General features: G+C 29.7%; 1 protein-coding gene across 2 annotated transcripts in view; it reads right to left on the bottom strand.

Moving 5' to 3' along the window:
- The window catches only part of LOC129980901 (uncharacterized), a 78,171-nt gene extending 60,140 nt beyond the window's left edge, over window positions 1-18,031 (bottom strand). The window contains exons 1-2 of one of the 2 annotated variants that reach the window (XM_056091374.1): window positions 17,958-18,031; window positions 15,905-16,068 (exon numbers count right to left, since the gene is read on the bottom strand). In XM_056091374.1, coding sequence (XP_055947349.1) covers window positions 15,905-16,045 — 141 coding nt within the window. In that variant the 5' untranslated portion in view covers window positions 16,046-16,068; window positions 17,958-18,031. Of the gene's footprint in view, window positions 1-15,904; window positions 16,328-17,957 lie in introns of those variants that run through there. The other variant, XM_056091373.1, reaches the window with a different exon arrangement.
- Between the last annotated feature and the right edge of the window lie 7,361 nt (window positions 18,032-25,392).

The raw sequence follows: 25,392 nt of genomic DNA, 5'->3' as shown, positions 1-25,392 counted from the left end.
CTCACTTTTACCGCAGTCTCTAAATAAGAATATTGATCCAGGTGTATTTCATTCGAAAAGAGTGTAACTTTTCCTCCCTTGAGACGATCTTTAATTAAAGCTGTCTCCGTTCATTAAACCAAAATACTTTGTTCGTAAATAATAAAACACCCGGAAGGCATTCAACAAAAGAGAAAACTCGATTTCTACCGAAATATCGATTCGGGGGCCATTGTTTCTTTACTGCGACGATTACGGAGATCAAGTGTTTTGAAAAGATTGAAGGAAATGATCCAGGCTGTTTTGCCCACCGGTAGGTTTTCTGGGATGAATGGATCATGAATTTTAAATGCATAAGGTAATTGCTTCTTTTTTTGTAATAAATAACTTCGTTTACTTAGATTAATTTCGTCATATTAATGTCCCATTTTGTGAAATGTGAGAGTTACCTTGGATAGCACTTCGTAAATTTGAACCAAAATCATTTAACGAGTCTGACGCTGGACATTCAAAATTCCACACCACACTACTGGGGAAAATGTTTTACTTCAATACCTGCCTCAGATTGACAACGGAGTTTAACCTGAATCGAATTTTGAACCAGAAACCACTAGATCACAGCGAGCCGATTATTCAATCGGTTGTAAATTGAATATTGATTTATTTTGCAGGAGAAGTGAATAACAATTTATAATATATTTTGTGTTTCGTCTTAAATTCAGACATTTACTTCAAAATCATTGATAGAAATGCATTAATGTAGAAGACTTTATCTACAGAAGTAACTATCAACACCTGGAAATAAGAAAAAAATATTATTGACCGCAATAAATAATTCATCGCTGAAATCTCCAGACTAGAAATAATTAATTAGTAAAAACTAACAATTAGAAATAATTTGTCAAAATCATCAGATGGTGCAAAGAAATGTTAAATGTAATTAGAACTAAGAGATAATTACTAAGTACAGATATTGCTAGAAATAATTTCTAAATAAAGTAATCACTGATGATGATGATGTCGTGTCCGCTTTACCACGGAAAGGGGGTGAGGAGGCTTCTGAGGATAAAGACCCCTGAGCACCCGAAGGCAGAAGTCTGACTTCTAGCTCATATGAAGATGAAACTCACACATTCGCTTGCACAACCCCTTTTTACATGGAGGCACATTCACACACCTCACAGATAGAACACAGATGAAGAACAACCATGCCCGAACCGGGATTCGAACCCGGGATGCCCAGATCACGGGGAAGATGCGCTACCCCTATGCAAGGACGTCGGCAAAGTAATCACTAACAAGTTGAAGTAATCAATTATTGAAAACTACCATTCAGAAGTAACTAGTTAATGACAACCATTAACCGCAAGTAAGAAGATCAGCTGGATGTAACTAGAGAAAAAGGCAGTTACTAACTATTGTATGAAACCCGAGCGAAAATGCACCTAATAATTACTAGATGCAATTCAAAAATAACTACTAGCCAAAATTAATCAACGCAAACAATCAAAAAGTGATTACTATGTAGAGTTATTATCATACAAGTAGATAAGACAATTTGAAATTGAGAAATACTATAAAAAATTTTTGGACACAACCTCCTCTACATAGAACATAACTCCTCTACATAAACAAAACTCGAGCGACAACTCATTCTTTCGTTTTCGTACTTTTTCATCGAATATAAGACGGAAAAGAGTGATCAGGATTACTGAAACATTCTAGCATGCTTCAACTTTAAAGTTCTAACTCTAAAGTTTTCATCCCCTCCTCTCCCACTTAAAACTGTTGACTTTTTATTTGGCCGCAAAGGCTCCACATGGCATTGGACAACAATAGTAACGAAATATAGATTTTTGACATAAATCTAGCATTTTTACTGAATTTATTTTGGAAATATGTATTTTTGGCCCCTTTTTACCGACATATTGGCACTAAAATTAGATATGGAACTGCAATTGTAATCACAAAATCACATAATGAATTTCATTAATTTAAGTCATATTATTTAAGAGCCATTGCGTTTGCTTGCATACAAAATAACAGATCGATCGAAGATTAATATAGGGATTAAGAATTACTATGGGACAGCCGTGTCTGAAATAGGCATTACTCAGTTATTTTTGCATAGAATTATAAAGTTTATGAAAAACATAATTGAGATTATAAATTTAAAAATATGATAATTCGATGCATGAACCACACTTGACCATCCCAGATAAGAGTGTCATTCAAAAACACTGAAGAGGTCATTGGACGATTTTGACAGAACAAAACAAGAAAAAATACATTACTATTTCAATCTTACAAAGAAAGCTGTTGAACACGTGATTTTAATTTTAATTTTGCTTTTTTCATTTGTTTCAGTTTTCTTTCATACGTTTCTTTCTCTTTTTTTAAGCATTTTTTAAGCAATGTGACCTCGTGCACATTCCGTCATCTCTCACCCTTCAGAGAATTTTGAAGTCATTTCATTCTTCTAAGAAATGACACGAGGCGACTAAAACAAGCTCGCAAATAAAAAAGAGAAATGACTTTTGAAGGTTGGTGGACAAAAGAAGCCTCGGAATCCAGACTGATCATGCTGCAAGGTTAAAAGACACGTGTTCTTTCTCGACACTTTTTTTATCAACTTTCTTTAATGTAATTTTCTTTTCTATTAAAGCATTGAAAATGAGCTTTTGGATTTTCTTTTGGTGTCAATCGTCCAATAATTACCTGTTAGTCATCATGAGGTCATTTTATTTTCTTGTGCTGATTTGAATCCAATAAAAGCAATTGGTTTATGTAATAATAGAGGTATTTGAATAGTGTGCACTATCACATAAAAAGGGTAAAATGATTTTTGAAGATTTCTATGATAGGGATAGAGTGATATCCACCAAATCTAAATAGTGCAGGAAAATAGGAAAACACGTGCTTTTCATCTTTATCTTCCGTCAATGCCTTCGGTTTCAGCTTTCCTGAATGCTTTTATTATGTTTCACAATACTGTAAATCTCGTATACTTCTGAACTCTTTTTTCAGTCAACACTGTCTCTTTAAACATTTACCTTTCAGTCATCTTGAGGTCGCTTCATTCTCTTCAGAAATGACACAAAGCAAGTGAAACAAACCAAACTTTTCACTCAGCAAGAAAAGAAAACTATTGCAGCGCATTCAGACATAAAAAAGACAAAACGATTTCTGAAGGCTGCTAAGAGAGAAAGGGGAGGGTGAGGTACCTCAGGAATCCACCAAGTCTGGATCGATAGCTGCACGTACTCACACAGTGTCACGTGGCTCCTCCAAAAATCGTATGACTTTTTCTTTATTATGCCCAGAGAGACGATGATGAACGAATCATCGATGACGATGAGTAATCGATTCGAGATGGGGGGCAGGCAGTGCCTGCTTTTGTCACGAACACGCACAATTCGGACACGGTTACCGTTTCTGTTCCGGTGGGATTTCGGGAGGGTGGAGGACACGGAACGGATCACGCACGTTCATTGTCGAAGACAGTGCTCTTTTTTGTTTGGTAAGGGGTTGGACGATACACTGATTGCTGAGCAAATTTATGTCTTTGTCCAATCACAATGTCAGGATTGTTGACATACGAGTAGTTCGGAGAGTGGTCCTTGCAAGACAAAAGAAGCCGCTTGTGTATGATGGAGAACTCTTCATCTCTATACTTAATAACAGGTGGCATTCGTTTGGGTAGGAACAAGGATTATTGATAATCAGATTATTGATTTTACTTTCTTTTATGTGAAATGCTTATCAGAAATGTTATAAAAGAGGCTTATTTGTAATCAACTGGAAAACAGAATTTTCTTTTTTACAGATAAGAGTAAACTTGTTACAATACCTGACAATAATTACAAAATAATATTTTTAAATCAAGTTCGTAGGAGAAATTAAGAGTAAAACTCTGGTTAAAATGTTTTTTGTTTTTTTTTTACCTTCGAACTTTTTACCCTAGGTAAATTAAATGAACTTCTGAATGTTTATGTTAATTGTTAATAACAATTGTTATGATTACTTGCATTCCAACCCCACCTAATATTCTAAGTAATACATATCATGATTATGACTGAATTATTTTTTTACAATGACTAATACAAATTATTTATACATGTGTACAATACATTTTAGAAACTGATTTATATCATTAATTTTTCCTTTTCCGATAATCAAGCTTTAATCTTATTATGATCAAAACTTTCCCCCCAGTACATAGCTTCTTATAAGTAAACTTGAATTACAACGAACTAGTATTTTTCCTAAATAATCAAATCGAAGTAACAAGATGATTTTGTTCCCTTCACCGAGTGATTATTTTCCAAATAAGACTGCCCAGAACATAAATTGTTTGAAAAATGTTGCAACTTGATAAATAAAATATATTTTCTCACTTTTAAGAAAGTATAAACTATATTATCCAAAGCACTGGCATGTCTCTAGAAGGACATTTTAAATGTGAGGATAAGAAACCGTTGGCTATATAAACGGATTCTTGTTTTCTTGGAGGATTTGAAAAAGATGGTATTTGCTACAGATTCTGCAATTAAATTATGAAATAACTTGCATTACTTTTTTAATTTATATACCCTTTCGTACTTTTCACAATAAGATTTCTTTTTTCAAAGTTTTGCGCCAATGTTTTGAGTTAGTCACTTCACTTGATATCTGTATTTAAAGTTATTTTATCGGAATCGCATGATTTTTTTATATGATAACTACTATTAATATGTAGATATACTAAATGCAGTATATTTATATATAATTTTCTTTACTATGTGCCAATGTTGAATGACGGTTGTGAACTGTATGCAAATATATTTTTAAAGAGTGTCTAAATAAATGTTATTTTAAAAAGTTTTTTCGTTTTCCATAATACAGTTTTATCATCTGTCGTTCATTGAAATGCTACGCTTTGGTAAAAAGGTTTTCAGTCTATCCTCCAATCCAACTTGGTTCCTATTCTTAACCACAGCAAGGTTTAAGAGTTCAGTTTCCAATCGCCCATATCTATTCACAACAGTATTTTCATCATCACTTGCTTCCTGTTCTTAACCACAACAAGGTTTATGAGTTCAGTTTCCAATCGCCCATATCTATTCACAACAGTATTTTCATCATCACTTGCTTCCTGTTCTTAACCACAACAAGGTTTAAGAGTTCAGTTTCCAATCGCCCATATCTATTCACAACAGTATTTTCATCATCATTTGCTTCCTGTTCTTAACCACAACAAGGTTTATGAGTTCAGTTTCCAATCGCCCATATCTACTCACAACAGTATTTTCATCATGGGTCGTGGGTTATACGTCTTGTGTCAAGGGTTGATGCATGGACCAATGATGGATATTATATAATTGACGTTAATGTCCTTATTACTATTAACAGAAGCCAGTCATTCAAATACATGGAAATGTCTAAGTGCCAGGTTGAGATAATCCAGTTATGCCTTACTGACTGCGTGAAGAATGCTGAATTCTTCACGGATCGCCAAGTGATATTGTTGCTTTTATTATTTTTCAATTGAACTTGCATCCATTTGAAGATTATAATGAGAAATCTCGCTTTCTCATCCATGAATGCTATAAGATGGTAAGAAGTTAGTAAATGAAAGAAACCAAAGGATCACAAAAGGCAGTGGACTGCAGTTTTCCTTCTTTTCCATGTTATGGAAACAAAAACAGTTGCACTGATTAGTACTTTAAATCAAAAAAGTTAATGATTTATTTATAGCAAACTGACATGAACGTAGCTAACACTTCTCTTTAGTTGAAGAATTTTACATCTCTAACATTATCAAAGGACTGATACCATATAACATTACTACTGAATGGTTTAGTCTGGTTTAACATTTCACTGAATGTATTGAATGAATTATTTTTATTTTATGGCAACATGCAACATTTCTAATGGTGCCAAAACATCCACCAAGGATGACGTAAAGAGAGTAAAAGAATTTGCAAGAAATGAACGGGCTATTTTCTATTAGATATTAGCCTGCATTTGGCGACAGTCTTGTTTGCCCAGATCATTGAATTTCCTAGCTGTTAAATTTTTAATAAAGATTGCATTTATTTGAAATTTCATACTTCTATTTGATGAAACTGAAAAATATGAAGTTAATAGTATCAGTTAACTAAAAATTAATATGCGTGCAAATTAAAAACGGAAGTGAAAATCTTATTTTGGAACTAATATCTAAAGAAACTAATTTTTTTATCGTACTATTGCAAGCACTGCTCTATATGAGTCTCTAAATACAGCGCAAACGTTTTTATATAAAGCAATAAAAGGAACGAAAAAGTTCGTTCTATACAGAGACGCTGGTTTTGCTGATGTGGTGCTGGTAATCTATTGTGAAATGCTCTGTTTCTTGTGAGATTTTGTTGCCTCAGCAAGTCTCCAGGTCAAATAGTTCGCAAGTTTATCCATTGAGGAAACATTTAAGATAAAGTTTAAGTGGAACAAGCATTGCCAACTCGCTGAATAAACTCCAAAACCGTAATACTAATAATGCTTTTAGAAACATAGACATGCTACTGGAGAATGTTAGAGCATGTTGAAACAATAAGAATGCGACTATAACAAAAATGTGCATTGTTTAACGAAAAGAATATATATATAACTTTTGTATCTATTCACAAAAAGAGAATGAAATGTATCAATTTCTCAGCAGGTATTGTTTGTTTTCATGACAATAATAATTTTGGAATATATTGAATTAAAACCCATTGATTATTTTGTTACTGCCCTCTAATTTTGTTATTACAATACGAGAAATACAGTTGGTACTCGAGAGATTTTTCATGAAAAAAATTTGAGTTAAAAGAATTAAATCTTTCGGAATGTGATCAGAATAAAGAATGCCAGAAAAGAATGATCCCTTCGGCATAAAAGTTATTTGGGATAAGGATGCTAAAATAATAAACATAACATGAAGTTACACTAAATGCATTGCTAAAGAAATGCCATGGAAAGGAAGAAAAGAGGGATATCTTGGACCTTCCGAATTACGACAACGAGAATCCATTACGGAGAATAAATAAATCTCTTAAGAAAAGAAAGAACCATCTCCAGGCACACTGGAATCGAGTCGATTACAGAAGTTAGAATTGTATAAGAAGAGATTTAGCTAGAAACCTCTGTAGCTTACTGCTAGAATTTCGTCGCTTTTCGGATCAATCACGGCTTAATATTATGTATTACGCTTGGTGGCACGCCTTTACCTCTATATCTGCACACTATATAGAATTTGTTTCTTAAATTATTTTTCATGTTAATAATGAATAAAAATGTTTTTTTAGAACAGAAGATTTTTTTTAGAATTTTTAAAATAGAAATTTAGAAAAAAAAATTTGAATAAGGAAATCTGTTTTAAAATTCTATTTTTATTTTTTTGTGTATTTTTTCTTTCTTGTATACATAGCACAGAGAAAGTATAGAATTCGCCAAAAAATTCAAACTCGATATTTTGACGAATCTCTACTCTTCAGATCTCCCTGAAGCCGAAAAATACAATATTTGGAAAATGTCCGTCAGCCCGTCTGTCTGTGACAAAGATAATTCAAAAACGTTTTGAACTAGATAGTTGAAATTCGGTATGCGGTCTTTACACCAAATTTTGCAGATTTTTAACAAAATTTGAGCAAAATCTACTCAGAAGAAGTCCGTCTGTCAGGATGTTCAAACATAAGCATATACGCTTGTCAAATTTTGAGCCAAATCCAACTACTGGCTGACCGTCTGTCCATCTGTACTTTCAGAAACATGTAAACACGATAATTCCAAAACGCCGTGACTTAAATATATCAAATTTGGTATGGTATTTTGTGATTACAAGTGCAGTTTTGTGTCAAATTTTTGTTTGAATGGGTTGAGAAAAATGCGCCTAAGAAACAAATTTGATTTCTGAATACTATTAACGCATGACAGGAATGAATTATCAAATGATTCCCAAAGGATGACATGATAGATTCAGTAAAAATGACAAATTCTTGCCAAAAGTTAATATTTCGTAACTATTGTACGCCAATGCTATGCAAGGCGTTCTGCGATATATTTACAAGACAAGAATATGCGAGAAACGTTTTTGGAGACCACTTCCGTTGGTTCTTTTACTATATACGAATTTCTTCTTCCAAAAACACTTATATTGTGAAATTTAAAAAATTATGCATTCAAGTGTTAATACTTCGTCGTATAGTGGAAGTGAAGAGTGAATGCTTTTTGAGATAACATAATTTACAGACGGTTACACATATGCAAAGGAGCATAATGATACTCAACCAGGCTCGTATAAAACATTAAAAAATAATACACATCCAATAAGATATTTACATTATACAATACAATATCATGCACAAGATTTGAAAAATGAAATGGATAAATATAAAGCTGTGTATAAAATTATATGAGCATTGTCGGTATTTTGCCTTTTACATTTTTTTTATCTTCATATAATATTTTATAATAAATACGCATTTATTATTGTTTGCCGTACTCAATATCTGACGAGTAGAAAAATTTTCTCCATAAAAATTATGCAATTAGAATAACACATCGTGACAAATTTGATATTACTAGAAAATGAATAATAGTAGAAAAATGAAAACCGAGCTAAAAGCAGTTTGTGATTGTAAGATAATTTTTTTTATCATAAAAACACAGGCGTTTTGAAAAGCCAACATATTTGGTTTGATAAGCCAAAAAATTCTTCTAGAAATCAAAATATAAAATTTTTTTGTGAAATTAATTTCAGATTAATTTCTGGAAGAATTGTCGCTAACTGATTATAAGAAAGTGTAAAACATTTTTAAACATTTAAAGCTTTTCTTATTCGACTTCCAAAAGACGCTTTATTAAGCTACAGGATTTTTCCAACATTTAATTACAATTGATGGATCACGTGATTTCGTCTTCCAAACATAAAGGGTTTGAGATTTTTTTTTTGTGTGTGCGTATGTGTTAAAAAGTAATTACAACCGTGCAGTCAAATATTAGCAAATGATTGAAAGAAAATAAATTTCAGATACAAATGAATCATCAAACGTTTTGAAAGACATTTAGGAAGGAATAATAATTAGTTTCAAAATACATTCAGTGTACTTGTATGATTATATTTCATACTCCTTCCTATTCACAAGTACATAATCCTAACATCATAACTCAGCGTGTAATTTACTTTTGAACCAAAGACCATATTAATTTTTCAATCAGTTATTTTAGTTAATTCTCAGATGATCAACGTATTAATTGACATAACTTTAAATGTGCTATTTATCGCTAAAATTCAGCATTCACCTTGGACCTGGTAATTTTAATAGTCTCATTTGCCGAATTTATCTTCATAATTCTTCATTATATGAAAAAAAAGATTAACAAGATTTCGTTAACAACAAGATTTAGCAAGATTTTTCATGAAGAACCTTCCATATGTAATTTAAAATATTATTTTAATTAATATCAAGGGCTATTTAAATTATTATATTTACCAAAACGCAGTTTACCATTCGATGTGAGCCATGCTTAAAAATTCCGATTTTTTTTTCCTTTAATCTCTTTTCTGTTTTAAATAAATTAATTTTTCATCAGTTTAAATTGCCTATTTCTGTTTAGTTATCACAACAAATAAAAAATAGTTAATTACAACTGTAGTATTTCGTTAGGTCATCAAAACTTGGATATGACTGAAACTTTAATTTCGTTCCTATGAGAAATAACGCTTATAAACTTGTTATTTCCTGGATGTTTCTAGTAACAGATGTTACCACGTTTTGTAGAACGTGACGCTTCAAATAATTCCTTTCCATAAAAAACTTTCATTTATGATAATTAGTCTGGAAAGAAATGGTAGAACTAGTTTGACATGTTTATGATAAAGTCTGCATCATTGCATCGTTAATATCTGTGATTGAATAAATAGTGAATTGATGAATTTCAACAATTAAAAAGAAAATTTCTTCACAAGTGCTCAAATAAGAATCTCAACTTTGTAATATAAATAGCATTCCAAACAAAGGCAATTCATAAATCATGATATCATTAAAATTAGCAATTCAATTTTCGGTATATTCTACTTTATATATCTTTTTTTGGTTACAAATAGTAAAAAGGATTCACTTAAAATAATCAAAAAATTATGTCTTTAATGTATCCTTTTCCCTCCAATAGTTTTACCAAGACTTTATATTCGAGAGCCTTATATGATAGAAATAAAACCTGATAAATTTAATTCGAAAAAAAAGGTGTTAATTCTTAAAAAAAGTAATACTGATATTTACTGTGAATTCAATTATATCTCCTCTTATGCGAAGTTTACAAGAGAAACATTGTAATATTAAACAAATTCTGACTACATTTTATCAGAGCAAAAGAAAATATTTTAAATTATATTCGCACAACAAGCATAGATCATTCAAATTAGTTAGATATGCTTGCAAAGTGGCTCTAAGCTTTGTTTTTTTAGAAAAAATACTGTATATTACTTAGAACTGGCAGTGATACCATACATCTACGGATCACAAATTTTCATATAAATTAAAATTAGATGAAATCGGATCAATAGTTCGATATAGGGAACGACTCCTTTGATTCTTACTAATTATTTTAAATATATAGATAGAAATTATATCATTAGTGGTTTGAAATATTATTTTCATATATTATGAAAGATAGTTTAAATATATCTGATTTACGAAGCAAAAAGTATAATATCTTAAATTTTGCTTATATGTTTTGAAAGTTTCATCAGAAATTGTTTTCGAAATAAGTTTAAAACATAAAAACATACATCAAGTTCTTTTTAAAACTACGGGCTTGTTTTTTTTCGCAACATGATATATATGTTCATTAAGTATATTACTATGTTCGAAAGGTTCTTCATATTTCTGTAAAAGCTATTCAATTATTCGTGCCTTCTTCATGATTTCTATATTTTAGCGAAATTTATAAATATAAATAATCGGGGAAATATCGATATTTTTGTCCCAGTGTTATATGGAAACATCTGTGAAGACAAATGTTTTAACTCATAAGCCATTTAATTAGATAGTAACTTTCAACATAAAATAAAATTTATATATCTTAAGGCTTATCAATTCGAATTCTAAAATATATATTTATAGGACATGAATTTTTACAAAATTTGCTAAGATGAGTATGTCTAATATCCTATAAAGTAAAAGTAAAAATATATTACTCTATGAATTTCATTCTCATATTACAGTTTGATTCAAATATGTTTTTTATATAATTTTGTTATAATTCATTCTAAACTAAACATCCTCAAGTTACTCAGTAGTTGAAATTTTTTAATGTTTGGGGTTAATCGAATTAAATGATTAATTACGCTTTTTAGCTGCTGTTGTAGGCTTGCATAAAATTATAAAATATACAAGTATAAAAGTACATTGAAAATATTAATATTTTGTAAAATCAAATTCCATTTTATAATATACTAACACGTATTTTGAGACATTATTGAATGGAATTCGGAAACCGAAGAGATTTCTTTAATAAGGAAATCGGTTACTGCAAAGATCTCTTGCAGTTTTCAAATTACATTTATTTTAAGCGCTTTCTGAAATATTCCAAATGATTTCTAAATTGATTTATGTGAAGTTAATAATGATAACAAATTAAATATTTTTTTTATATTTATACATGCATCATTATAATTTTCCTTACATTTATATTTATCTTGCATTCATTTTATTTTATAGATAATTAAATAAACGTAGAAGGTGAAAATAAGTTTTTCATAAAAATATAATGTGATTTTCAATTTCTAATTTCTGATCAATCTAAATAAGTATGATATTTAAACTGAAACTAAAGCATAAAAATCCATTTTTTTTATACTTAATCTTGACCGGCCATCCCATGTTCGATTTGAAATGAAATTGAAGTATGGACGCAATATTCTTTAAAGAATATTTTTATATCTTTCATTAAAGTTCCATGGCTCGAAATTTACTGCGTGAGAAGGATTATATTATATATATATATATATATATATATATATATATATATATATATATATATATATATATATATATATATATATATATATATTATATACATAAAGGTAACAAGAAACTTTTTGGTTAGAAGTTGCAAGTAATAAATCGATTTTCTCAAAATAATCGTTTGCTGTTTATGATAGTATAACAAATGCAGATGAATAGATGCAGTGGCCATACTTTACTACAGAAAAGTACTAGTTTTCAGAAATGTTGAAGTATTTTGCACCGCTTCTATTAATTCAACAATCAGTAACACACATTTTAATAAAAATGTTAAAATTTCATTTTATGTTACGCTTAAAATAAATCGTCATTATTATATCGGATAATCATATGTTAAATTTTCCGAAATATTTTATTGATGTAAATATTTGCTAAGATTAGCTATATGTGCTCTTAAATTCTTATATCTGATTACTGTACATTACATAAAATGCCGTACGCCGACTGGCTAGAGCTGTTGCATTTTGATTTAGCAGCTATGAAATATATTTTAATATGTTGCCATTCAGTAAGATAAAATAAGGCTTTGTCCTTTATTTGTGCTTGTTAAGTTGCATTTGAAGAAGTATTTGATGGGATGCCATGATAACTACCGTAATTAAATTTCAGATAAACTGAGAATAAATTTTCTTTCGGTTTCATTTTTGAAATAAACGGAATATTTTTATATTATTTATATCTTAAATTTTCTTTTAAATACTATAAAATCATATTGTTCATTTTGTTCTTTTGGGCATATATTACATTTTTTACATATATTATTTATTCATATATTTGTTATTTCGGTTTTTTTTTCATTTATCGATTCGTTTTATTCTTTGTGAATATTTAATTTGTCACCATAGGATATTTCGCATACAACAGAACTCTTGAAAATGTACTTAATATAGCGGATTTAATAAAATAAATCATAATTTATTCTCTTGGTATTATTTCTGATCTACGTCCTGCAACATAATAAAATATTATCAGACTTTTTAGATTTTTTATAAAGATTATTAACCTGTAAAGTTTGAGCTACACATCAGATATGGTTCCTGAATTATTTTAAAAATCTTGCATTTTTCACACATCCCAAATAAAATATTGATGTATAAAAATGCTTTATTTTAGCAAAATGGTATTTTGTTCTATTATTAAGTTTCAATATTAACCAGTCAAAATCAATTAAAAAATATTTCAACAAGTCTTGTATGATAAGCAAATTAATTTAAATATTTTTGCATTTATTACTAGTTAACATTCCATTTATTTGGTTTAATTTTCTTTGCAAACATTTTTTAAGTGCGTTGTCTAGTTTACATTGTGGCTTGACTTTTTAATTATATATTTGTTTTAAATTAAAACATCATTTGAACGGGAATAGTAGAAGTCCTTATTTATGATATTAGAAGAATTTTCTTATTTTTCTTTATTTATTTTAACTTGTTCAAGTATTCTTTTTTCCCCCTAAATCAAGATAGTAAAATCTGTTTAATCCTCCCATTTCTTTATTTTATTTTTCATTAGCATAGTTGCTGTTTGAGATATAAACACCAAACGATTTGAAACGTACATTCATAAAAAAAACTATAAATTAATACGAATTTCTCCAGTTGCATCTATGTAAATAAAACTAAATTTTACAAAAGATTTGTGTGCTATAGAAATAAAAACTACAGAATAAAATCTATAAAAAGAATTTCATTAATAGTAAATGGTATGGAAAACCTTAGTGAAAATTTCATGACAATTAATTAAAAAATTAATTTCTTACCGATAAAATATATTAAAATATTCTCACCGGATAAATCAGTTAGGATTGAATAAAATCTTAACCGAACTAATTCAAAACTGTCGATTTCAACAAGATTTATAGATGCCATTAGATACAGTACAAAATATTTAATGAGAATTTAACATATGAATTTAAATATAGGTATCATTTTTTTTGTAGGAAAGTAATAATATTTTCAAGTACTGTTAATAATGCATTGCTAAGTAAATAAATTAAATGTTTATTATTAAAAAAACGGATTATAAACTGTTATATCTTTATCAATCTTGATATAACCTATAGATGAAATCTCTCCATTATAATAGGGCAATTTGTTTAAAATACATTGTTAATTTACAAAATAGGATTGTATAAGTGGTATATATTCAACCTTATAAAATATTCCGTAGTCCTATTTTGGTTTATCCCAAACATTTACTTTAACCTTTTTATTTCTACTAAATATAAAGTATTTAAACACGAAAACATTACAATTGTCGGATGGAAATTGTAATGTTATGGTATTCGACTTTAATACTTATGGAAGATATGGAATTCGACATTAATACTTATGGAAGATATGGAATTCGACATTAATACTTAAGTAATAGTACTCCTACAGATAAAGATTAAATTGCTATTAATATGCAGTTACTATTTTTTTTTAATTTTGATTCAAAATTCCATAATATAAATTGGAACACTTATTATCTATAATATATTCCAGCTAAATATTTTGATATTATCATAATCTTTTACATCTATGGTGTTTTTAATTCAAGAAAATTCATGAGGAATAACTAGGAATCTAAGGATTGTTTGCTTGCAGTTAATAGCAATTCTTAGTCATAAAATTTAATATTATTGTATTTATTTAATTTCAGTGCTTATATAAAGATCGTTTAACAGTAAATGAACCTTGATTTTACGGATATAATGAATCTACCATTGGAAACGATAGGTTCATTTTTATAATAATATTAAAACTTCTTTCAACAGAATTACGTCTATAAATGACATAAAGCTTTAAAGTATTTTTTTTTTTTGTATTTTTACTGTGCACACTGTAATCATGATTTCAATAGTTCTTTTGCAATTAATTACAATTTATCAATCTAAGAACAAATAATTTGTTATAAAGATTTTTTTCAGATTTAATTTTTGTTTCTGCTTTTATCTGTCTAAAATTAGGCATAGGATAGCTCAGAATTTTGTCTTATATACATATCTATTTATACAAAAATGCAGTTTGTATTTGAAAAAGAATGACTCTGCAAAATACTGCATAATATTAAAATTTTCTAAAAACGTAGGGAAATTATTGATAATTTACATGAAATATTTTTCAGTTAACTTGTTATTTTAATACAAAAAAAAAGAAGAAATTAATTCTCTGTGTTAAACCAGTTGAAAGCGATGTTGATAATGTCAAAGTTCATTATCTAATGCATTTGTATCATATCCAATGAAAGGCTTTACCTTTTAATCATTATTTATCATTATTTTGGAAAATAAAAATAATAAGCTACTTTAAGAAATGCTTTTGCTTTCATGCAAAATAAAGTTATAAACTATTACTTTTTAGGGAAAAAATATATATAACTCGAGGTTTTAACTGAGTTGTTACAACAAAATGAATTTTAAAATCATCATTGATTGAAATAGATACAAATGATATAAAATATTTTTGAATAGGGTATTTCCATGGTGATGAAGTAAAATTCTTATAAACATGTGAAAGAACATAACATATCAATATCAAATTGTTACTTTTTTCCCCTCACGTATCTTCTGACTTAAATCTAAATAACATAATGAAAGAAATAACGATATATTGAAAATCTTTAAAAAAAGTGAAACTAAATAATTCTTTAAATGGAATTTTGAAATTTTTTTTAATAACTTTCGTTAAATTAATTATTTATTATGATACAAGAAAAAATCCCCACATTAGTATCTTCAATCAAATTAATCCAATGGACAAGAAATAAGTTTTTAAATGCAAAGTCTAAATCCATACAATAAACATTCGAGAATCCTCGCCTGATTAGTATCGTCTGCCCTTTCTCGGACTGCCAACGAGCGGAAGCATAATACCGGATTCTTAACAGGCGGAAACAAAAAGAAGTGTCTCACTCACGATCTTATGATGCAGGTGGGCCAATTCCCGTTCCGTCACCTTCCTCCTGCTCTGTTCCTGCTGTTGCTTTTTAAGACCGGCGATCTTGTCCACCAGGTACTTGCCGGGGAACACGAGAGCGTCCAGGCCCCTGCGAGGCATCTTTCCCGCTTCTGCCCGATGTCCTGCAAAAGAAAACCCACCCAGGAGAGAGGGTTGCAAATAAAATGTGGCCTTGGCGCGCTTTGGCGGGCGCTATTGGCTTGGCGAAAGAAGAGGTCGTTATGGGGGAAAGTCAGAGAATAGGAAAAACTTGGGAGTTCAACTTTCCGTATAATAGAATGAAAGAGAGGAAAATGACAAAGAGTATCGGCATGCACTAAGGCAGAATTTTTTTTTTTTTTCAAAGACTACTAAATAGACTGACAGCACAGTTTTCCTATTCGGTAACTATCAAGCTAGGGCAGAGGGATGCAGGCAAGTCGATTAAAAAATGTTATTAGTCAAGTTGCAAATAAATTGTAAAAATATAAAAATTTTATAAAGAATAATATATTGGTTTTACACTGATTTGTTAAAATCATTAATAAAAAAATGAAAATATGAATGTTTACTTATTTATCAGAATATATTATATATTAGAATATTCATTATTTATTTAGCTAATAATGTTATGCTCCATTTGATTAGCTCTATAAAATGATAATTTTGAATGTGATATTTCCCTATAATTTATCATAGTAATTAAGGCTTCTACTTATAAATAAAGAAATCTGTAATTATTTAATTAAAGATTGTTATTATTATTTTAATCCTTTTATTTATTTTTAAATACGTATATCATGGTAAAAAGAGCATTCATTTTCAAGAAATTATTAAACTAAAAACAGTACATAAATCCTTAACATATACTTTTGACTTTTAAATATATTGAACATGTTGAAATGGGAAACAAAATTGATGAGTTTTTAAAAGAAAATGAATTGTTTTGGACCGAAAATTACCTAAATCCTTCACTAAAAATGCTATAATTTGTATATTTTGGAAATATTTTTATAAAGTGTACTAAATTATATAGCAAATGTTTCATTCTATTTAAGTAATATTTATGATTAAATTGAAAAAACATTAATGCTAATGCAAATAAAAGTCATTGTGATTATATGTATGTATGCTCACATCAATACCTAAAAAACTGAAAAACTAAACTAAACTTTACGCATTTATTATATAAAACAAAAGCAAAAGTACTGACAACTTTTCAAAATACAAAAATTAATTAAATATTCAATTAATTTGAACTGAAATGTTGCTTTTTTTGCACTCTGAACTATTCTACTACTAATTTTTATTTTTAATTTATTTTATAATATCTTGCAAATATTTTTACAAGGTTTACTAAATTATAAAACAGATGTTACATTCTGTTTAAGTAATATTTATGAATAAATTTAAAAAATGGTAATTTTTATGTAAATAATAGTAATTGAAACTATGTATAAATATTGAAAATTTTTTAATGATTTAAACGTGATAAAAAAAATACAAGCCTTCTTATTCAGTATTTTTTGATCAAATTTTTCTGTGCTAATATAACATTTAAAATTTTAAATATAAAAACTAATTTTTATGAAATAATTTCACTATACAAAATTCTCTTTTTTTACTTTAAAATATTTTCAGTTAAAATGAGAAAATTAATTGATTCGTCTGTTGCTATTTTGGAGAAAACTAGCAACAGACGATTCAGTTAATTTTCTTATTTTTAACTAAAAAATATTTTAAAGTAAAAAAAGAATTTTGTATAATAAAATATTTTGAAAAAAGTAGTTTTTACATTTAAAATATTATTTATGAAAGGATTTTACTACCTGGCAAAGCCGGATATAAACTAGTTAAATATAAAATAGAATAGCATCTTTTTATATCATTTAAATTAAACATGTAGCAATATGAAAAAAAACTAGCCTTTCTAGGAATTTGTAAATTACATAAGAATATTTCAATTTAAAATAGTTACAGACTAATAATTTTCGAAACCTTTTTTCATTTGAATTCAGTAATTTTGCCTTACCCGATTTGACGCTGAGACGAAAATCGCCAATAAATGCTCTTTTAAAGTGAACGTCGAACTAAATAATATCGAAACCTTGACACTGCTTATGAAACGGCTCCTCTTTTTTTACCATCAACTTCCTTATAAGAATTAAAAACTCATTGAAGGACAAAAAGCACAAAATCTCAGTCGAGCACCATAAAACTTGTTCTGGTAGATGTTGGCAAGGTGAAATTATCGTCACGAGTTGGTCGACATAGGATTCAAACTCCAATGATTCTAATCACTTATAAAATAATGTTATTAAAAAAAAATTCAAATCATGATAAAAATTACAAGCTGATTTTACGATATGTGATTTCGGTTTGGTTTGGCTTTGATTTTTATTATTATTATATTGCAAGAGCTATGAAATAGACAAAGCTCCTCCAAACAAAAGATTAACCTTTGTACAGCTATGTCGAGTTTGACTCACCTTTCTGAAGGATGCATCGCTTTGTTTTTATGATTTAGTCATAATGAATATTATAATTAATATGATATACAAATGATATATATGATACCAAAATCTTACATAAATTTTTAGAAATTATTACAAATCTGTAACTTTATTTTTGAATTTCTTGAGGACTAAAAGGAACTCTTATACTGATACATATATAATTATGTATCCAATTATTTTCCAGAATACAAAAGGTTAAAATCATATCGTTATAAAAATATAAAAATGTGATGAAATGTCAAAGTTAAAAGGTACTCAAAAGTATCAAAGAATTTAAATAAGCTGCTTAATGGACTTTAAAAATGCAAAAATTTAAACATAAGATGTTTTATGAAGTAAACAGGCAATTGAAAAACACTGGACACGATGGGCATTGAATGGACCCATCATCACCTCAAACAATGGACACTTCACAAGAAATGAGAGGATTATAGTAGAATATGATGGATAGACGTATAGTAATTGCGTTGTAAGTTGATTCAAGATGTTGATTGAGAGAAGTGATTTCAATAATGCATACATTTAATAGATTTCGATAAATGCTTACAAAAGATAATCCCTTTAAAAAACACAAAATATTCCTTGACCGCTGAGAAAATTCCTAATTTTGACTTTTGGTAATGGAGAACACTGGACAATCTGACATGGAAATATGTCGCAGATTGTAACGTTTGAACCGAACGTTGCATATTCCGTTCGTCTTCTCAAAAGTAACACATCTCCGGTTTCTAGTTAGCTCGTTATATAATATGGAAAATCGATTATTACAGCATCAATTAGGTTGTGCTTATATTAATTATTTAAGTTTGTTGCATTCACAAAATACAATTTTACACATAAAAAATAAAATATTTACCTAAATATATAATTATTCAGCAAGTTTATTATTATTTAAAAGAGAAGGTAATTCTTATTTTTATAATTCTGAAAGACATTGCTATAGTTTGAGCCATTCTACCACAAGGGACAATGTTCTCAGTACACATGTGTACTTGTCACAGCATGCCATATTATTAAAAATTGACCCTATTATTAACCGTAAATTCTGGTGTCACAATTACTTACCTAATTGACCTTATTTAGCCCATTCCGTTTTTGAGTTATCTAATTCGCATACTTTGGGAAGAACGGACAGACAGACAGGTAGGCATTCCCAATAATTTCAGGAAGAGAGTTTTCGGCAATCCATTCAGGAGTAGAAATGTTGCTAGAGACATAAAGAAGTGATACCATTTTTAATAATCCATTCTTTTGAACATGTTGTGTTAAGGAATGTTGACAAACGTGATGGCAGTTATGAAGGTGTTTTTTTGAGGAAGGAATATTCTTTATCCTTTCCAAACAGGTGTTGGCAAATTCTGTGTAAAAAGATATGCGGCGTATAAGACTAATATTTCAAATAAATCCTTACTTTTCTAAATTCAGTTTTTTTTATCCTTCATTTTAATAACTGCTTCTTACCTGCTGCTGTTGCATGTGACTCTAAAATACTAATTTTTATGGCAAATGCGTTTTAAAAGTTCTTTATAAAACTTGCCTTAAATATTTAAATTTTATTGCTGCAAACATAAGAGCTGAAAATTTCTACTAAATTGAGTGGATAATTTTAATAAGAAATGACATTTCTTTAAAATATTTTTATTGAAAACAAAGATGCACTTAAGTGGTTGGCTTGTAGACCATAATGGCCAAGATATGTGCAAGATCATGCGACCAAGACACGTTATTACCACTCACGCTGAACAAAAAGAAATTTAGCTCTTGCGATATGTGATACGAGGATCACAAGATGGCCAAACTGCTAGCTGAGCCTATTCGCCCTCTGATAGTACCAATGGATCTAATCTAGCCATTTTTAAAAGAATACATGAAATATATACATCCTGTATATAGTTACAAACATGTAATTTGCTTCCCAGTAAGAATAGTGTCATCGTCAGAAGGACCGTTGTACGATCTGTCCCGTGCATGCTGAGCGGGTGCAGCGTCAATGACCTCAGAGCTTGGGGATAAACTTGCCGATCATTTGGCGACTTGGTGATGACTTGGCGAGTTTGGCAACAAAATGGATAAGGCTGGAAGGTTCGAGAACTTTCACGAACCATCCACTAAGAACCGAGATACACCCAGATACGCCCTGATTGGTCTGGAAGATTCTAGCCCCGCCTCCCGTAACTATACAGACAGGCACTCTCAGCTGTGGGTGTCGTGTGAGAGAAGTCGTGTGAACGAGTAGTCGGAGTCGCCGACAAGTAACAAGTCTTGAAAAGGGTAGCGGAGCAACGGCGGATTGCCAGCGTTGTATGGAACGAGTACTGAAGTGCTGTGTGTCAGATCCTGTCGTCTACTGTGTTCTTCTCTGTTGTACATGTTTGTCGTCTGTGTACTGTCCTGTCTTCGTGTAAATAAACGTCGTTGTTTTTCTACTGCTGCCTGCTGATTGAGCGTTCTCCACACCATATCACTACCACTATCCAAACGGACCCGAAAATCCGTAACAATACGTATCCAATCTAACCATACATAAAATACTTTTACATGCTCTGCACAAATTTGCATAGCTGGCATCTTTACTGTTATTGCAAAAGAACCAACAAATGGCAATGCATTTTTTTCTACAAATGCATTCCAATTTTATTTATGCATTAATAACGGTCGTTGTTGATTGGAGGCTTCCAGTGAAAAGCACATAGAACCCATATCGCCGAGCTATGCTCCATTTCATAGATGGCATTGTAGAAAATGCCCCATATGGCAAACGAAGTAGACTGGTAGTATTCGAGTGGCTATGCGAATCAGAGAAAGAAATTGAACCAAGCTGACATAGAATAATAGCTGGCGGAGCCTCGACTTGTTGACACGAAATGCACAACAATATTATTACGATATTTTCATGATAATGCCAGATATCCAGAATATCGAATAACATCTTCGAAGTATCATACAATATCTAGTGCTTCTAGAACCGCCTTTTAATATTTTCAGTGTCTGTGTATATGTATATATATTTATTATGTATTTGTCCTTTTTAATGTTCTTGTCTACACGTATCTGATAATACTCATCCATAAATAAAAAGTAAAAAATGCCATAGCAAATGGTGTCCTTGACAAGTACACTACGGCATCCTATTCCAGTAGCGCACATCATTTGTGCTTATTACTAATTGGTTGAGATTCGATCAATATGCCATGCAAGTAGCCGATCCTATGGCTCCGTCACTGCCGCCTGGTAAATTGTTCTAGTAAGACGATATTGATTGCTAATCACTTAGTGACCTCTCAACCACCTGAAAAAAAATGACAACAGTTTCTCCAGATATCTTTTTCGTGCGAAAGGAGTACGTAGCATATTCATTATATATTAGATGAACTAGTTTCTACGGGAATTTACAGCTGGTAATCCTTGCTAAAAAAATTCTTCATGGAATTCTACGGGAATTCTTGGTAAAACGCATCTCATGTGAATACTAATTGCTTAATTAACATTATGTTTCACCGTTTAGCGGCATATGAAACTCTCCACTGAGAGCACTTTCTTCCCAAACAGCTATATAGGTATTTTATGTATTTTGTTTTTTCTATTAATTGATTATCACCGATTTCCAAAAACTTTAGGATTTGCATTGTTCAAGTGCATTCTAGCATGGTATAGCAATTTCACATTTTGATGATGAAAAAGATATTTCTGATTAAATATATTTAAATTTAATAATCATTGGTAGACAATACTTGAAATTCCAAAAGTTTTAATCATATATAAGATTTACTCTTAAATAAAGCGTTACGAATTCATCCTAAGAGTTTCGCGTTTTCTTTCATTCATTTATTGTAATAAAAAGGAAAATGGTTCCAGACCGTATATAAATCTATACACATCGTATTTCATATTAAGCGTTAAGAAATTAGAATTATTTGGATATACTTATGGAAAAATATTCTAAAATCTGTTTAATTCAGATTATCCGAATATTTATATTCTGATTTCTAAAAAATTTAGTTCTTTTTTTCCTAAAATGTTTATAACTATAAAAAAAATTAGAGTTTTTATATTTCAATCAACAACTGCAAAATAAAATATTTTAAAACATAACTTTTTTATTAAATATTTTCTCAAATAAATGATATTATTAATCAAAAGAGCAGAATATTTCGAAGAAATGTATATAAAATGTCCTTGTAAAATCACAAATAAATCGAACATAATTTTTGACAGTTTTATAATTTTGCCAAAAATGCAGGAGTATTGACTAAAGAGCTTTCAGAGCATTTTCGGCTGAAAGTTTCATAAGAATTAAAATTACATTTTCTCTGCATACCAAAAATTAATGTATCGAAAAAAGTACTATATCTTTCGGAGCAAAAATGCCGTAATATTATTCTTTTATTAAGTGTATTGGAACCCAATTCAGCATGGTATTTGAATTAAATTTGTGCATTGATTATAAATTTAAACTCCTATCCCCCCGACCCAAAAAAAAAAGATTAAATGAATTACATCACTGATAATTTAACCTATCCATATGATTGAGAATACGGGAATTATACGTCGTTTTTTAATGATCTTACACCTACATTGCTCTTGATACGCATGAATTTTTTAAATGAGTTATACGCCAAAATTGAAATTCTCTGTATTGTCTAACATCTTGATGCACGTTGTCCAACTTGGTGCTGCAACATAGCTCACTTATTGTGTATGCATTCATGATCCCAGCATTAAATTTACATGTGTTACGTGAATACTTTCAGTGAAATATTAGAAACCTGCCGTTCAAAAAAGTCTAAGAAAAGCGAGTGCAATCACTCATTAATCAAGATTAATTTTCTTAGTTTTCTTAATATTTTATTGGCGATTGTTTATAGATCACACAAAAATACTGGATGGAATAAAGTTCATTTAAAAATAAGAAAATATGTACAAAGTCATCGTGCCTTGGCTTTTAAGAAAGGAAAATAAATAAGCTATTATTATGTTTGACGAAACAATGAAAACGGTTTTAAATTCCATTACAACAATGGGGGAAAACTCATCAAAATTATGTAAAAAAAAATAGTTTAAAAATTATCAAAATTTATTTTTAAAAATGCATTTTAAATAAACTATTATCATTAAATAACTGTTTTTTAAATATTAAATATGGTGTAAAAACACTTTTTTGCGATATTTTCGCATATTATCGAAAAATAAACTTTTTTTTTCAAAATGAAAATTTTAATTAAAAGTTTTCTAAATGTTCATTTCCATCGCCTAATTATACGTGTGACAAATTTGGTAATTGTAGTTCAAATAGTAAATTGTAGAAAAATTGAATACATTTTTCTTTATTAATAGTAGAAATATAGAATAACTTTTTTTCATATAATTTGTAAAAAAGTTACAAAAGTATGTTTTGTAAAATATAAAGCTTTAAAAGCGCATCTTTTTAATCAACTCTTCGTATTATTTATGCGGGGATCAAATTATTGCTTATCATACTTAAAGCGGAAATTAAATTATGTGAAGGTGCTATTATTTTCATACATGCTCCCAAAAGCAACGTGGCATCTATATAGGTAAAAAATATTAAGGAATTAAAAGTAATCATTTTTCTTTCGAAAGTTCAAGTTTCCTCAGAATATTTATATTTCATCACTTTAAAGAGTGCATTTTAAAACTTATATATAACCTGAAACTTCAATATTTCACATGCCACCATCTAATCACAAGATCTTTCATTTCATATGGGTTTGGTTTAGTTAGGTGGTAGTAATAGGGCTATTTGGGACCGACCTTGTAATTCTGAATCCCGCTCAGACGACGAGAATGATACAAGAGCTGGTGCATCCCTCTCCGAGGAAACGGAAAAACATTTAGTTCATGGCTCGGAGCTAGCATGCATATATATGGCCCACATACACGATGGACGCTCAGTGTTCATTTTTGAACCTATAACCCCCCGACTCTTAGGTCAAGATCTACCCCTGTTTCACCGCGACCTCTCCATTTCATGAAGGATCTGTCTCACGATTTGAATTCAAATTTTCCGTTAATTTTGTGACACCCTTTAGAAGTGTTAAATTTATTTGCTAAATATGATAACTAACTCCTTAATTTAAATAATTATAGGAAAGAATTTAAAGTTCGTGTAAAATATCAAAAATTTATATCAGCTACTACTCCTTTGTCCTGTTTGTCTTCTTTCGTTCTTGGGGAAAGATTTTCTAATATAACTTTTTCTTGGTATTTGTTATTGTTCAATGATGACAGTGTTTCTGCGATCTGCACGAAATGCTTTTCTGCTTTTTGGAACCTTTTTACAAAAGAACAGAGCGTTAAGACTTGCTCGAATAGCATTCAAGTGTGGGAATCTACGCCTTCTTTGTCTTTTTCTCTTCCTTTTCAGGCAAGTCAACCGACACGCGATGCCATAAACTAAACAAATAACTCCTATTTCCAGGAACTGTATCATCTTTGATTTCATTTGTATGAAAGTTGCCACGAAATAAATCTCAAAGTGAAAAAAAAAGCTTTTTCATAATTATACTTTATTCTCAATTCTATTACTCCCTCTATTATAAGAGGTATACAAAGAGAAAATATTGTCGAAAATTCTCATCGTGATTTTAATAAAACTTCACGTTTTCCCCGAGTTAGAAAACACACATTTTTCGAATTATATCTGCTTTCACATCAGTGAAAAGGTTATCTCAAAAGCACTTTGGGCAGGCGGATGAAATCTGGTATGTGTTCTTTAGACTGGAAGTTTGTTTGGCTATCTGTTTGTTCGAGTGCAAAAAAAGCAAAATAATTTCAGCGCGTGGAGAGCTAAATGGATAAAATTTGGTACACAATTTAAGAGCAAAAATGTAGGTCTTTATCAAATTTTGAACCAAATTCGTCAAAAGGCTAATCTCTTGTCGGTCTGTACATCTGCATAACTCAAAGATGCGACGAATAAAATAAAATTTA

This window comes from Argiope bruennichi, chromosome 8 (genome assembly GCF_947563725.1).
Source record: "Argiope bruennichi chromosome 8, qqArgBrue1.1, whole genome shotgun sequence".
Taxonomy (NCBI): Eukaryota; Metazoa; Arthropoda; class Arachnida; order Araneae; family Araneidae; genus Argiope; species Argiope bruennichi.
The sequence above is the reverse complement of the archived record's forward strand: the minus strand, read 5'-3'. Positions and strand labels throughout refer to the sequence as shown.